This window comes from Marmota flaviventris, chromosome 6 (assembly GCF_047511675.1).
Source record: "Marmota flaviventris isolate mMarFla1 chromosome 6, mMarFla1.hap1, whole genome shotgun sequence".
In the NCBI taxonomy this organism is placed as follows: Eukaryota; Metazoa; Chordata; class Mammalia; order Rodentia; family Sciuridae; genus Marmota; species Marmota flaviventris.
Window position 1 is genome coordinate 57815715 of NC_092503.1, and position 18179 is coordinate 57833893.

The window sequence follows — 18179 nt, forward strand, 5'->3', positions numbered from 1 at the left end:
ACACATATATAAAGATAACCCCTCTTTATATGTATGTCTACATTCCTGTGTAAAATCTTCATACAAACACACACAGATTCAGGCTCTCTCCCTCTCACACATGTACATACTGATACACACAGTATCTCATTCTCTGAATTACATAAAACATGACACCCTGCTCAAATGCAATTTACTTAGAGTGATTTGTCTGTTTAAAAAAATTCACAGTTCCTCAACAGTAGTTAAAATCCCAGGTCAGCTGCTGTCTGTGAAATACTGTTCCCCTGTACTTGCATGAGGTAGACTTCCCAACTGGGTAGAGAACATGATATGTTAAGAAGTATTATGTCTTTTTCCTTTTCTGAACTGAAGGCCCCTTCTTGTTTTGCTCTTCTGGTGCTGCAGAAGCCTTTGCAGAGGAAGCTTCTTGGGGTGACCTGCCTGACCGTTCTGAGATCTCTGACCTAGCCTCCTGAGGAAATGGTGGGGATGTGCAGCCGTGCCCACCTCCCACTTCTCGCGGGGAGGTCGAAGCACATGGCTGGGATTCTGCTTCCTGTCTTCCCTGAGAACTGGCAGGCAGCTGTGCAACAGTTTTATGTGGGCAATTTGCCACCATGTGCATGATGCTCTGACAGTAATGGCACTTCTTTGGCTGAGGAGGTAGACTACATTCCTTAGCATGATGATCAAGGCCACCACAGTTGTAGCATCTGTAAGCAAGAATGAAGAAAACATCTTAGATGTAGGTAGTATGCTTTGTTAAAAATTTAAAGTAAAAATTTGATAAGCAATGCAATTATGTAAAATAATCATTTACACAGGAATGTAGACATTATCTTTAAAATACCAAAATACACAAACTGTCCATGAGATCGGCTTATTTTAATGTACCTTCTTAAAAGTAATGTTACTTATACTGTTATACTGGTTGCTTCAAGGACATCAGCACCAAAACATTCTGGCAACTTTAAAAAATTAATTTTGTTAAACACAACAATCAATGAAAAGCATAAGTACTAAAACATGAAAGAATATACACTCATTTCCATTTACAGATGATTTGTTTAAATTTAACAGGGTATTATATTTTATTTTTGTGGTACTAGGTATTGAACCTAGGGGCCCTCTACCACTGAGCTATATCCCCAGCCTTTTTTATTTTGTGACAGGGTCTCATTAAATTGCCCAGGCTAGCCTTGAACTTGCAATCCTCCTGTTCAACATCCCAAGTGTCTAGTATCACAGGTGCACATCACCACAACTGGTCCATCAGGTTATTTTTAGAGAAAAGGTTAGTCCACTAGAGGGCAGTCAATACTCAACAAAATAGCCAGGTAGCTTTGAAAACAACAGTATAAAAATACAGCTGTTTGCTGTGATGTGAAATAGCAATTTGCTCAGCAAATGGGAAAATATGGACCAAATTAAATTTTATGAATTTAACACCTCTTTGGGTGTTAATTATTTTTACTGTGGAAGCCAGCAGAACTAAAGCTTTTCCTTTGTACAAAATTAAGTAGTACACTGAAATTTGATATATAAATAAAATATCAAGTCAGAAAATCTGGCAAATTACCAAGTAATTTTATAGCAATACCAGGATAATACTATAAAACAAACATTCTAAATACTTAGAACAGATTAATAAAGTATTTCACTAGTTTAGTGACCAGAAAAGTTTACTTTCTTTTCTCTGTGGAAATTAGTTTTCCTTAGGGTGAATTTTTCTACATTGGAATAAAGAGTAATCCATAATATTTGAATGTACACAGGAGGGACAAGGTTTTGTAGTAGATGCTTGAAAATTTAAGTTCGTTTCTAACTTAAATTTAAATTTAATTTAGCTGAGCAAGGAAATTATTTGGAAGCTATCTCGGCTCAATTTCAATACATGTTTTTCTTTTAAATTGAGATATTAAAAACAACAAAAGTGGAGAAATAAAGGAAAATTTATATTTACAAAGGTTAATCTGAATATTGCAGATAGAATTTATTTAGTGATTTGTTTTCAAGTAAAATGTTTTGAAAGCTTTCTAGTTTAAATTTATTTTCTAAATACATTTATGATTCCACAATTCTCATTACAAAGCACAAATAACAGGTTACGATGTTAAAAAAAAAACACAGATAAATACATAGTAATTGTGAGAATTACTGAAAGATCATAGGAACAACAAAAGTTAATTGTAACTAATTATATTTGTACGTGTGTGAGGGAGTATCTAGCTCAACAACTTATACTACCTTATATGTCAAAGACAAACTCCTATCCTAATAAGCAGTATATGTAGAATACTTAATATTTTATCTTCTGGGATCCCTTTCACAGGTGAATTTTCTCAATTGGCAAAAACAATGGCAACTATTGTCTTCTTTCTAGTTATCAATATTAACCTTACAGATTGTAGAATAATGGATTCACAAGACAGGCTTTTATGCTGTGCAATTATTAACCAGTGTTAATTTGGTAACTTACTATTTATCCTTGTGGTGACTTTTCCATAGGTTAAAAAAATGCATATAATTACTTATATCATGTATATTATCTTTGCAACATTAAGGTGACTGATTATACTATATTTATGTATTATCCTGTGTTTTTTTTTTTTTAATTTAAGTTTAGGGCTTTTTTTACTTAAGATATATATATATATATATATATATATATATATATATATATATATATATATATATATTCAACACAGGATCATACTTACAAAAATTAAAGGGAAAACCAAAAAATCATGTGTTTTGATTATTTATTGTGTTAACTTGTAAGTTAACAAAAAAACATTACAGTACAGATTCAATACTGTTTCAACCATATGCTCTGAGATGGTGTCAAATTAAAGAATAAAAATTACTGACAAATGCTTGAAATCCACACAGAATAACACACTCAAAATGGCATCTTTGAAATGTGACCCCATTATGTATGATAATGTTTTCCCATATAGTTCTCTTCTATAATGGGTAAGTGAATACTACATTAAATTTGCCCATCTGAAAAGTATCTTTCTTTTGAATTAAATCCACTTGCTGAGGATAACATCCAGTTAGGAGCTCATTTTCATAGAGAGAAAACGGGGCAGAGGGCTCAGTAAAGAGCTGGCTCTCCTGCTGACATGTCGATTTCATGTCACTGTGGCATGCACCGTGTTCTTCGACTAGGGAACTATTCTGCCCACTTTCACAAATGGCATCTTTGATTACACTCTATGCATTTAGTACCTTTGGGTTCTAAGAGTTATTTATAAGGATACTATATAATTTTGGTTTTCATGCATTCTGATCTGCATAGTTAATTCACCCCCTTGGCTTTTCAGATATGTGCTATCATATGGCCAGGCTTTGCCTTCCACATTGAAAAGATTTGCATTCAGTGTATATGTGCTTGGTTTTAGAAGGGGGAGGAGTGGTATTTATTCTCCTTTTCTATTTAATCATTCAGTGTCAATCATTCTTACTAAGAGTGCAGATCACATCCCATTAAGAAATCCCTTCCTTCCCAAGGGACTAACACCAAAATGGAAATGTCCAACTACCTTTCAGCTCATAAATGATACCATTACTACAAACTCCACCAAGCTATATGTGGTTCTGGTCCCTTTTGTTCACACTCCACACTTCTCCAAATCAGCTTGTTTTTTATTAGTTTGTATGAATTTTACATTGTGATGTGAGTATAAAAATGGCAAGTGTGGCCACATACAGCTACTTGCTTAAGAAATATAAGGGTATAGTGTCACAATCAAAGACTACACAAAGAAAACTACAATCATATTTTGTTATATATATGCATAGCCCCACATAAAAATAAAATAAAATACTCTGCTTGCCTATTACAAGTGAAACCCTGGGATGGATCCCCAGCAAAGAAAAAAAAATTAAAATAATAGACAAATAAAATTATACATATTAAGTATTTTATAAAATGCTGAACCAATGATACAAAGTATGTGTTCTTACCTATTAAACCTAAAGATGAAACAAAAATATTCTATTTAATCTTAGAATGGTTAAGTTCTTCATAAAATTATAAATACTTCTAACAAGCTAACACATTCTCTAAGTATTATTTATTTTAAAAACTCTAAAGAGAAAAACAAAAATTGGAGTCATTTAAAAACATTATCAAAGTAAGATTAAAATTTTTAACAAGGAGAACTGCCTATCAACAGATAGAGCACCTAAGATGGCCAAGTAAATAGAAACCAATCTTTTAGGCTTTTATAAATCAAGACTACAAGACTGTATCAGATAATTGGTTAACAAAAATACCCAAATTTCCTAAGCTTCCATTTTTAAAAGGAAAACTGTGATTCAGTAATAAGAATTTAGGTCTGCTATGACCCTTGGAAAATCTCAAATTTTGAGGTCCAAACAAAGAAATACATAAATTATATTTTCAAATGATATCACAGCAATAATGTTCAGAACTAAGTTCAACTGAGGATCACTGTAAGTATACAGAGATTTTCAAGTGATACTTCAAATGTCTTAAAGGCTTCATCAAATGTAGGTTTCCCTTGATCCCAAAAGTAATCACAACAACAAAAATTAGGGAGAGAAATGATATTACAGAGAGAGAGAGAGCTAGCCAACCAGATGTAGCTGTCTAAAAGTGTAAGTTAGGTGCTTCTCCATTGACTAAAAATTTATATGGAAATTCAAATCTAAGAGTGTCAGACATTAAGGACAAAAAGATAGAGTGATCTGCAAGCTTCTCAACAGAAAGGAAATGTTGAGAGAATAGTAAGTAAAGCAGTATTAGGGACAAAGAATAGAGTGGAAAAAGTGATAGTTTTAGGCAGGAAAAGGTATAACCCAGGAATAGATAAAAATCCCTGGAAAAGAAAGATGAGAAAAAGCATTGGTAAAGTTTCCAAATGGGATGCCAGAGGGGCAAGAAAAGTCACAGATTGTACAGAATTTCAGGACCCAAATTGTAAAGATAACCCACTCTCTGAAGAAATTGTCATATTTAATATAGGTTTCAACTGAAATCCAGAAAGGAGGGGTTGGGAGTATATCTTAGTATGCATGAGGCCCTTAATTCAACTCTCAGCAGAAAAAAAAGAGAGAGAGAGAGAGAGAAAGAAAACCCCTCACACAAAAACCAAACAACCCCCAAACAAACCAAAAACAAAACCCAGAAATGATACTAATAACATTCCTCAATTTTATATTTTTTATTCTAATAAATTTGAATACTTGTTTCTAATCAGTAAGTGTCAATCAGCCCAGAACATGAGAATGCTGGACCCCAGCCTGGTGGTGTTGGAGGTAGGTGGGTAGAAATGTTATCAGAGAACTCAAGAGAGCCGAAAAGGAAAAGACCCAGAACATAGCTTTTGATAGGAACAATGTGCCCACCCTATGCCTTCTGAGAGTAAGAGGGACTGAGATCAACCTTCCAGAGGTCCCATTTTGTCCTGGATAGCTTTTTTTTTTTTTTTTTTTTTTTTTAATTGGTTGTTCAAAACATTACAAAGCTCATGACATATCATCTTCCATACATTTGATTCAAGTGGGTTATTAACTCCCATTTTTTACCCCAAATACAAGTTGCAGAATCACATCGGTTACACATCCACATTTTTACATAATACCATTTTTATTCAATCTAAATTATATTTGTCTGGGTATAGCTTATTCTTTCCATAGGCTCTGCCTCAAAATACCCAGAAGAGAGTTAGGAAACTGATGAATCACAGAACTAGAGAGGTCCTTCAACAATACTCACGTTTCTCTATCAAAAAGAAACCTGTGCTTTATAGAGTTTGCTTCTTTTATTTCATTCTTCTTAAACCAAACTCCTAAGACTGTAAGCTAGACTATATAATATTTAATAAAGTTAATTTTAAAAATATTCTTCTTAAGTACAATAGGTAAAACACTGAATTTTCAAAAATATCAGTGGCAATATGTTCTTTTAAGAAGTTTCCTAAGGAATATATGAAAAAAAATATGCATTTAACCCCAGACAAGTTTTCCTTAGTATCTTTGAAAGCCAAAAGTCAGCCTCACCCTCCTCTATTACCTTAATTAATGCTTAAAGACATCTATATACATTAGGGCTAAACATACTGTTAAAATTAAAATGACAAAAATAATATAATTCAATTAATTTAGCATTATGTACTAAAGGTTTTTAATGTTACGTAATTTAATCTTCCTCCAAACCCTGTGAAATAGGTACCACAATATCTATACTTTATTGGTGAAGAAATGAAGAAACTTAAAGAATTTACCTAGAAAGAAATTTTAATTGAAAATAGTATGTTTCACTTCTTTTTTTTTTTTTTTTAGGGGGGATACTGAGGATTAAACCCAGGGATACTTACCCACTAAGCTACATCCCCAGCCCTTTTATTTTTTTTTAAGACAGGGTCTTACCAAGTTGCTGAGGTTGAGCCTTGAACCTCCTGCCTCAGCCTCCAGAATCACTGGGATTATGGGTATGCACCACTGTTCCCAGCCACTTCCACTTTTATTATATGACAGTGTTATAACCAATAATATGGATGCCATTTTATTATATGTAAGCCTAAAAAAATAAAATCCTGAAAGGACTCAAAAAGTTAAACACCAAAAAAACAAATAACCCAATCAATAAATGGGCCAAGGACCTGAACAGACACTTATATATACAATCAATCAACAAATATATGAAAAAATGTTCAGCATCACTAGCAATTAAAGAAGTGCAAATCAAAACCACTCTAAGATTTCATCTCACTCCAGTTAGAACAGCAGCTATTAAGAACACAAACAACAATAAGTGTTGGCGGGGAAAAAGGCACATTCATATATTGCTGGTGGGACTGCAAACTGGTGCAGCCAACATAGAAAGCAGTATGGATATTTCTTGGAAAAGTAGGAATGGAACCACCATTTGACCCAGCTATCTCTCTCCTTGGTCTATACCCAAAGGACTTAAAAATAGCATACTACAGGGACATAGCCACATCAAGGTTTATAGCAGCACAATTCACAATAGCTAAACTGTGGAACTAATCTAGATGCCCTTCAATAGATGAATGGATTAAAAAAATGTGGCATATATACACAATGGAATATTACTCAACAATAAAAGAGAATAAAATCATGGCATTTGCAGGTAAATGGATGGAGTTAGAGAAGATAATGCTAAGTGAAGTTAGCCAATCCCAAATAACCAAATGCTGAATGTCTTCTTTGCTATAAAGAGGCTGATTTCTAGTGGGATAGGGAGAGGAAGCATGGGAGGAATAGACAAACTCTAGATAGGGCAGAGGGGTTGGAGGGAAAGGAAGGGGGCATGGGGTTAGAAATGATGGTGGAACGTGATGATCATTATTATCCAATGTATGAAGACAAAAATTGGTGTGAATATACTGTGTATACAACCAGAAATATGGAAAAACTGTGCTCTATATGTGTAATAAGAATTGTAATGTATTCTGCTGTCATATATAAATAATAAAAAAATACCAACATACACACACTCTCTCATATATATATATATAAATGTGTGTGTGTGTGTGTGTATGATTTGAAGTAGATTTTTCTTGAGATTTGGGTTACTATTTTGTCACTACCCTGGAGAGGTCGGCCAGCTCCTCTCTTGAACTTTCTATAAAATGAAAGGCTGAGACTAGATTAGTTCAGATTTTTTTCACTGCCAAAGCCAGGTTTTATTTATATCCCTCCTATATTTCACACAATTAAAATTTTTGTTTTAAATATTGGCAAATATTTTTTTCATTCTTTTTAATCATATTTTTCAGACTATAAATGGGAACCTTAGGTTGATAGACCATAACCTGTGTTACCAAACTGACTCAATAAAATTCAAGTCAAAAGAGAGAAGCCTAGGCTTGGGTTGTGCTCAGCAGTAGAGCGCTCGCCTAGGGCTTGTGAGGACCTGGGTTTGATCCTCAGCACCACATAAAAATAAATAAATAAAATAAAGGTATTGTGTCCAACTACACCTAAAAAAAATAAATATTTTAAAAAAGGAGAGAAAGAGAAGCCTGACATTTCAGTTAGCCCATAAAATCATACCATAATGTGAATGATATATTTGGCCTTGAGATACCCCCATCAGATTCCACTGGTTGCAGTGAGTGTAAATTGACTCTCTCAGAGAATAATTTGATAGCATATTTCAAAATACTGGTACACATACCTTCTGATCTGGCAACTTTAATTCTAGGAATCTGCCCTCCTGGAATATTCACCAACAAGCACAATATTGTGGGTACTAAGATATGAACTAGAGCACTGTCCATATTAGTAAAAAGTTAGAAAAGGAAAATGACAACAACAACCAAACCCAGGTGGTCTGGCTGCAAAGTCCATGCTCTTTACCATTAAGCTATAAATATGTAAAACTGAAAAATAAGTTCAAGCCTGCACACACCAAGAAACACTTAGCAGATACTAAAAGGAATGAAGTAAAATAATTTTTAAAAATTGAGATCTTTGGGCTGGGGTTGTGGCTCAGCAGTAGAGCGCTCGCCTAGCATGCGCGAGGTCCTGAGTTTGATCCTCAACACCACATAAAAAAATAAATAAATAAACAAACAAAAATGTATTGTGTCTAACCAAAAAATAAATAAATAAAAAATTGAGATCTTTGTGTAAGATCTCCAAGAAAAACTTAAGTTAAAAAAAAAAACAGGATAATACATAAATATAGTATAATCACCTTAATGTTGCAAAGATAATATACATGATATACGTAATTATATCCATTTTTTTAACCTATGAAAAAGTCACCACAAGGATAAATAGTAAGTTAACAAATTAACACTGGTTATATCTGGGGAGGAAAACAGTTGTATGAAGGGGCATTTCCCATGAATTTTTATAGTTCCTTTTTTAAATTACAAGAAAGAATTAATATATTATTTGTGTAATTTAAAAAGAAAAAAGAAGGACTGGGGTTGTGGCTCAGTGGTAGAGCACTTGCCTATCATGTGTGAGGCACTGGGTTCGATCCCTGGCACCACATAACAAATAAAATAAAGGTATTGTGTCCATCTACAAATACAAAATATTTAAAAAAAGAAAAAAGCAAAAAGCAATTATATGATTCCATTTCCATCTTGTAATTTAATCTTCACTGTTATTGTTAGTCACATGAATCACCTTGGAAGGTTTTAAAAATAATAATGCCTGGGTCCTACTGCAGACCTACCTCTCAAACAGAATCTTGTAGAGGGAAGCTCCAGCTGTCAGTATTTTTTAAAAAGCTCCTCAGTGGACAGTGGCAGGCAGCTACTTGAGAACTGCAACTCACAATGCAAGGGCAATCTTACCATGGGATCACTCTATAATCCTCACTACTGTAAGCAATATGGCTTAAAACAGAAAACTGTTTTCAACAAGTCATTGATGCCTCAGAAAGGAAAAGGGGAAGAGATGAAAGGAAAGGAGAAAGGGTGGGAGTGAGGTATGTAACTTATTTCCTTTCTGGGAACCAAAAACAACTCCCTGTAATTGTTGGTTGTGACAGTAACAACCTTGCAGCATTACTGATCCCTGCTTATTTTGGAAGGAAAACACTACCCAAACCTACTGAGTTTAAATTCAGAAGTGGTTCTCTGTTTTGAGGCCATTTACATAATTATTAGTTCATAATGAGGAATAGGTTCAATGTGTATTCTCACTGTCATTAAAATGGATAAAAACTTACAGTTCCTTGAATCAACTGCTACCTTCCCTAAACTTCATCATCATTACTGACCAACAATTGATTTCCTATAATAACTCTTTCAGTTACCATTTTCAGTTATTTTTGATATGTCCCTTACTGAAACAATATTGACAAGCATATGTATTTGTTTGGTATGATATGCTCTTGAAAACGTTTCTCCTGATTGGTCAAATTCTGTTGGCTTTCAAAGAGAAAATTATGTACTTTCTTATGGATATTAATCTGATAATTAAAAAAGAAAATAATAACAATAAATACTTATTAACAATAAATGTTCAGAATCAAACACAGGTGGACTGGTTTCAGAGTCCATGCTCTTCACCACTAAGCTATAAAGATGTAAAACTAAAAAATAAGTTAAAGCCTGAACATATCAAAATATGGGTATAAATCTATACCCATAAGAAAGCAGTAGGTAAATATGTATATACGGTATATAAATAACAAGATCTCTGCTTTTTATAAAAAATTATTAGCCATTATTTTTTTACAAAGTTAATATTTAAACTATATATTGCCTAAAAGAGTATCATTAACAGGGAAACTACTGCTCACTCTGGTTTTCCAATATTTAAAAAGCCCAAGATAATGCTTCCTAGTGAATAATAAGCAAAAGGTGTTTGGATGGCTCTGCATTACCTTATTCTGTGGTGGCATGGAACCAAAGTGAATTCAAAAATTAAAACTGTTGGCATTGGAAATGAATTCTGTATGTCTTGCCTAAAGCTTAGTTTTTAGACCAACTAAACTAATTTTGAGTTTGTACTGATTTAAAAAGGTGTTTTTTAATTGCCCACTGCTATGCTAACCTCTTTTGTTGTTTGGTTATATGATAAGAAACTCTCTACAGACCTTGCCTATTAGTGAATTGATTCAAGTGCTTATAATAAGCATTCAATCATTTTCATAAAATCAAATGAAAAAGAAAATAAGATTTAGATACACTATGTGCACAATTTTGCATAAGATGTCAGTGAAAGGTATGTAAATAGTCATCCGGGTAATAAGGTTTATGTACCTCACCTCTTCTGATGTCTTCTTCTGACTGCCTTTGGGGTTGTCTTCAGTTAATTAGCTTTTGGGCTCCATGATTAATGACATGGTCTGTCTTATAATACCAGTTAAAAATGTACCATAGTTATCTTGGAAACCAGCTAAAACACACAATAGCTCTTTTTGTAGACCTTTCATTTTATAGAAATAACATGATAAGATGGAAAATATGAGGTAAAGATATATAACATTCAAATGGCAGTGCAGGTCACCGAGAAGTAGGGATGGACATGCAAATGAATTAGAAGAGGCCACAGGGGGTGAAAGAAATCATCAGGGCTTAGGGCACTTCAATCATGGGCAATTACAAACCAGATTTTTGTATTTCATTCCATTATATTTAAAAGTACTTGGTAGATTCTGTTGCAATCCCATGAAATAATAATCATTTGTTGAGCATCTTCTATTCTGTACCATTGACTTAAAAAGGTACATAATGGTGAATTCTATAAGTTAAATATTTATTTGAAATTAAAATGTTATATCTCCTTTAGGTGACAAACAACATCCAAAGTTGAAAGAGGAGGGGGAGGGGAGGGGTGAGGAGAAGGAGAGGATATACTCTATACTCTACAGAAGGCTGTTGCTATTATCAAATATAAGGAAAAGACAACAATTAATTCATCTCCAAATGGTTAAAATTAGATGCTTGCTTAGATATAAGAAACAGATTATAATACGCAATATGAAAATGTCTGCTTATTTATCTATTACAGCAGCCTGGCTAAAAACTTAAAATCCCAGAACCACTTATTTTCCACCAGACCATTCCAAATTCACCTCCAGCAAGGTATGCCAGTGTAGTGACATGTGATCGGCTCGGCCTAACGAATTATAATTCTGCTAGTGCTCTGTGTCAATTTTTTGTTTCTTGTGGTACTGATGATCAAATACAGGGCCTTGTACATGCTAGGCATACTTTACCACTCAGAGACATCCCCAGTTCTTTGTATGAATTTTTATTAATGCTTTTTTTTCTTGCTCATCACATGACTTCTTCTAGGCTTTGGTTCTGTAAATCAGCATTATTTTTTATCTGTGACATTATTTTACAAAGCATTCTAAAGTCATATATACATACTGAAGATTTTAGTGCATTGAAAAAACTTTATTAAATATAATCTGACTGGAGCACAAGAAATTTTAAAAAGAATTTTATCATGGTTACTTAATAAGTAAAGCAATAATCTGTTACCTAGAGAAGTGAATGTAAACATCCAAATAAAAAGAATTTAAATGCCACAATAAAAATAGCTTTAAAATATTTTAGCATATAAAATAAAGACTTCAATATAACATAGTGATTAGCTTTTATTTTTTATATCACACACACACACACACACACACACACACATCTGTTAAAGCAGAAGGGAGACAGCATGAGAAATTCAAAAGAAAAGAAAAGAAAGACACAGAAGCTAACAATCAGTTTTGGTGGCATGACTAATGGTACAGATGAGGGTTAGATAAAAGTTTCAGTTTATACTGGTTGTTTGCAGGCCACAGGCAATGAAGAAGCTAGATTAAAAGATGTTATCCTAGGTTCAACCAAGGGAGTACTTTGCTGGGTTATTTAAAGCTGTGGCATTACCATGATTGAGTTACCTTTAATACAAGTAATGGTGACGGTATCTGGGTTTTTATGAAGATGATGTCAAAACACCTCCCTATTGCTATATTACTAAATTCTAGCACTAGATTAATACTATATTACTGAATTTCTAAGAAATATTCACAAACATCCCAATTTGACAATGTTTATATGAACAACATTAAAAAATATTAATAGACAGATGACCAGTGTCTTAGAGCACATTGCCTGGTGTGATCATTCCAAAATGTGCCTTTATGGGCAAAGGGCAAAAGAAAGCTGTGCCAAACCATCTCCTGCCTTGATAGCTATGCAGGAATTGGAAGGAGTTTAAAGTATTTTGCTGAAATCACCAAGGAAAGGCTTCTAATGATTAATCAAGTTTGATCTCCCATTCCAGCAGCAGCTACGGTTTAGGAAAATGATGAGATATAGATGAGAAGTAAATAACCTCTGTCCATTTCTAATCTAGTCAAAATGGTCTTCTTGTGACTAGCTTTACCAAAAATCAGCAGTTCTTAAATTGTTCACCACGTAGGTAGTTAGGTGTAAATTGAACAATTTTACCATGTCCAGATAATCTCTGTAACTGCGATATTTTCTCCTCTTGTGTAGGTCAGTTCTGGAAAATGAGATTTTGAAGACAAAGTCATGGAAGGTATTCTTGACCTCATAGCTACTTCACCTTTCTTCTCCTTATTGCTTAGACTGTCCTTAATGTTAAAAAGCTTTATATGTGTCTAAAGCTTGATGGTCAAGCTTCATAAACCCCAGAATCTGTAGATCTCTGTTACTGATCCCTTGTTTTCCTACTTTTTTTTTTTTTTGGTGCCCGGGACTGAACCCTATGATGCTTAACCACTGAGCCACATCCCTAGCTCTTTTTATATTTATTATTTTGAGATAGGGTCTCACTTAGTTGCTAAGGCTGCCTCAGCCTCCTAAACTGATGGGATTACAGGTGTATACCCCTGAGCCCAGCCCTACTTAACATCTTAAGGCTATGCCCCTGTGAACACATGGCCACTGAGCTAAGGATGGAGATAAAAACACAAGATAAGTATGAGGAGGGCATTTAAGTCCTTGAATGGACTCAAATTTCTAATACTTTTAATGTTTGCTAATCATAGGGCTTGATTATACACATTCCAAACTTATTTGTACATATTGTACAAGCCAAAGGAAAAGTGGCTTTTTAATGAGGATAATTCTGTAAGTCTTTGAATGATAAGTTTTCAAATCCTTTGGTTACCCTCTGGATTTGGCTGGTAGAAGTTTACATGAAGAACTTGACACTTATTTTCTTAGTGGGACAAGAGAAACAAAGCTACTACAAACTTTTTCCTAAAAAAACAAAGCAAAACTCGAATAATACCCTAACAGGTGTGGTAAAAGGAAGTAAACTTGTTCAAACAATACTTAATTATTATACTCTAAAATTATTCTTATTTCAGAAAACTAAAAAATATTTTAAAATATAATAGCTGCATATGGTACAATGCTACTTATTTATGACGATGAATGCAAAATTCTCTTCAATTGCTTTGTCTAGATCCACAGCATACACTTCTGGATTATCTGGCTCTATCAGGGCTATGTTACAGTTCTTTACATGTCTCCTAACTGACAGCAATGCCAAGTTATTCTCTGTAGAGAGAAATAGTCTATCCTGACAGAGATTCAACTGATTTCCCTACCCTACTGCAGAAAAAGTTAGTTTTGCCTCCACATGCACATTCATTTCAATACTCATATTCTTTAGTCCTTTGAACTAGCTATAACATCTGTCTGGTTGTATCCTTTAATTGTATTTAAATAAAATCTTTTAACATTTTATTCATTTATATCTGTGTAAGAGTCATTAAGTTATCTTTTTTGAAAATTACTCTTTAACATAATAAACATGCACTAGAGAGGTCACATAAGATACAGAAGTTATCATGGACACAGTCATTGTTCTTTTCAGCACACAGATCTAGAAAGGAGATGAGATAAATGCACAACTAACTTTAAAATTCAAGGTTATTAAACCGAATTTAGTTTTTGTGTTTCTTTCCACAGTAATTTTATTTTTCCTATATTTTGAAGCATTTTCCTATTTCACCACTCTGGGAATCATTTCCAAATACACTAAAAAGACATTAAAGTAACAGAAATATGATTGCTATAAAATACTTCTTACATTTAATAAGACATAATAAAATAATATTATATAAGAATATGATTAAAGTAATAAGAAGGAAATTAAAATAAGATAAAGATATAATCACTAGAGAGACAATAAGATAGTGAAACAAATCACCTCTATCTTTCCTTCCTTCAATTATCTTATTGTATTTCTCAAGGTACTGCCTGATCTTTCAAGAATGTGTAGAGGACACTGTGAGACAGCATTTTTAGTCTTTTTTCTTTTTAACCTTTCACTGAATACAGTTGAGAATTCACAATCTTTCATTTTCTGTTCATAAAGGCAGAGAACTGACAGAGGTAGTTTCATAACTGTTAGACAAACAAGAGCACAAACAGAAAAGGAGCTGCACTCCAGACATTAATATGACAAAATTTAGTTGTGTAAGCAAACTCTCAGATTATGAGACTTCATATAAGGTAATATCTTCTATAAATTCTCTCAAGTTCAAGAGTCAATGAGTGAACAATATATTTCTAAGGACAAAAAGGAAATTTGCTATCTAGGTGATCATTCTACAGTGACAATGTTATTATGCACAATTTCTGAACAAAAATTTTGCTAAAAGGATGCATAACAGTATTCTTTCATCTTTTAAAGGCATGTAGTAGGAAAATCACTTAAGATGGTTCAGAGTTACACAATTAGTGAAGACCCTGAAAGGTTGCACAGAAATTAGAACCACCATTGAAATGATCATTCTAATCAGTGTCAAAAATAAAACATGTTTTGAAATTACAGGCTAAGGAGAATGATTACCTTCTCTTCATCAAAATTATGAGCCATAAAAATTTTCAACAGTATTCCACTTTGGAGGTGCAAGTAAAAGAAGAACCAGAGTAATAATGAGTTGGCACTTATTAGAAATATATTTGAAATATGGGTATTTATAACACAAGTATGTTCCAGAATCATTTATGTGCAGTTACCTACATTCAAAGAATAGTGCCCATTTTTTATACATATGACAGAAAAATATGGAATAAAAATTTGGATTTGTTACACGTAAATTCTTATGAACTTCCGGGTTTCTTAAACCATCCTTAATTTGTAAATTATTTGTAATATTATTTTAAAAGAGTCCAGTGGACATGATAATAAATGATGATGACTACCCTTCCAGGCATATTTATGGCTAATAAAATGTAGACTTTGACAGTTGCTGTAATAAAGAATGTTAAATTTTTTCAAAGGAAGAGGTTATCATCATGATCATTGGAACAACAGGTACGGCGGCTATGCAAAGGAGTTGGCCTGGCTATAGTAAGGTTGTTAAAAGTTATGAAAAAAGAGTAAGGTCTATATAGATGCAGAAATAGAAAAGAAAACATGCAAGATGAGTAAATGGCAAGATTAATTAGACACAAGTAGAAAACTGGAAAGCATGTTTAGAAAAGTAAGTTGGCTGGCTTGGAAAAGAAAATAGAAACCTGATGACAATATTACATATGTTTTGGAATTTAATATTTTAAAATATTTCACCTTAAAATAGGGGGGAAATGAATTTCAAAGTTGGTGCATACGCACTGTTCATGACCACAAACCTACTAATGGGGACTCCAGAATTTTAGCATGTAATTCAGATGATCCATGATAAAAATTACTATAATCTTACTCTCTGGATTTGCTGATCCTTAAATTCACCCTCTTGGAATCTGTTTTTAAAGATAAATGTAACTCCCACTTAGTCCACATGGCTGCTGCTGGTCTCAAGTGAGATAAATATGTTAAAGTGCTTTGTAAACTATAAAGCTCTACACATAAATGCTAGGTGAAATTTCTTCTTCTACTCTGGGGTATTTATATTTCTGAACCATCTCTACCACACTAGTGGTAAGATAATTTATGGTAGAACTGAGTCCACATGAGTAAGAGTAGCAAGCAAGAAAGAAAATAAAGAAAACAATATGCTTAAACATTTTTCCCTTTAAAAAAAGCAGTAAAGAAGCCAGGTACAGTGGTGCATATAATCCCACAGCTCAGGATGCCGAGACAAGAGGATACGAGTTCAAAGCCAGCCTCAGCAATTTAGCAAGGCCCTGAAGCAATTCAGTGAGACTCTGTCTCTAATAAAATATAAAAAAGTACTAGGGATGTGACTCAGTGGTTAAGTGTCCCTAGGTTCAACCCCCAGTACAAAAAAAAAAAAAAAAAAAAAGACAGTATAGAAAGCAAATCAAATAACCTAATAGTGTGCTATAAAATCTTATGGAAGCTATAATTAATTTATTTTCCATTCCTTATCTACTTATCTTTACTGTTCTTTTAAAGGGAAAAATATCCTAAGTTATAGTTATTGCTATAATGATTATTCAAGTAAGTAATAATGGAAGAATAAAAGTTAACTGTACCTTAATGGGCATCTCTGGAGACTGCTAGTCTGAACCCTGAAGAGATGCATCAAAAATTTGGGAGACATCATTGAACAAATGGTACATAAAGCCATGTGAAGTGGAAGAGAAATTCGGGCAATGCTTTTAGAAATATTACTATTTAAAAAGTAAGAGCAATAGTAGGAATGTAACAAAAGAGGTATTTCCTTAACTAAAATCTAAAATATACTTTTATATTTGAAAAGGTGGCTGCTATTAGAGAGACCAAACAAGATGAGATGTTAAAATAGGTTGATGAATTTACAAGCAGGAGGCAGTAAGTGGCATTAGGTACAATATAAAATGAATACAAAAGGACTAAGGAATGAAAGTGGGACCACACTGGTAGCATTATATTTAACTTCCTCAAAGTTACACAACTATTTTTAGGAATTTGATCTTCCTCAGGCAGCAATTTTCTCTTAGAGTAGAGAAGATGATCTTTAAAAAGCTGTAACATATCTGCAAATCAAGAGTCCAAGAGAAAAACAGAGAACAAACATGAACAGGCAATTCAGAGAAAGAGAAATGACACACATACTTAAAAAATACCTACAGCAGCAAAAACACAAATTGATCAAAATAATAAAAAAAAAAAAATCAGGGGCTGGGGCTGGCGCTCGCCTACCACGTGTGAGGCGCTGGGTTCAATCCTCAGCACCACATAAAAATAAATAAATAAAATAAAGATATTAAAAAAAAATCAATGAAGTACACATTCTTTAAAGTAACATATTTTGAACAACTATACCACTGAAAACAATAAAAAATGCTGGAAAATATTTTTTAAAACATCTTTTGGAATATTTTGTTGATGAGGTAGGAAAGTTAAGTCATGCTTATAAGTCAAAAATGAAATGAAAATTAGGATGGTAAGAGGAGCAGTGAAATAGATGTGCACTCTGGAAAAATCTGCAGAGTAGTGGAAACAACGTATGCTTTCCCTTGTGAAGTGGGTGATGCAGCAGAGGAACCAGGAAACAAAGTTTAGATCCTGCCTGAAATTAGGAATGTAATGGGAGATCTTGCCTGATAGAGCTGGAATGCCTTAAACTTATGTTGCAATGAAAAGATGAATGAAAATGGAAGTTGCCCCAAGAAAGGAGATGGAAAGAAAACTTTCCTGATTCAACTTGGTGCTAGGATTCCTCCAGAGAAAACTATCTTTCCCTTGGGCAATGACAACCACAAACCAGCCTCCACATGCCCTCAGTGCAAGTGGGACTACGATTCAAGATGAGAATTTATTTTAACATGGTTCCCAGTTGGTACAAATACCTGCAG

At 33.5% G+C, this 18179-nt stretch overlaps 1 protein-coding gene across 2 annotated transcripts in view; it reads right to left on the reverse strand.

The window, feature by feature from the left end:
• Positions 1–325: 325 nt before the first annotated feature.
• Positions 326–18179, reverse strand: part of Lin28b (lin-28 homolog B) — a 112746-nt gene continuing 94892 nt past the window's right edge. For both annotated transcript variants that reach the window (XM_071613897.1, XM_027928406.2), the window contains exon 4: positions 326–695. In XM_071613897.1, coding sequence (XP_071469998.1) covers positions 326–695 — 370 coding nt within the window. The remainder of the gene's footprint in view (positions 696–18179) is intronic.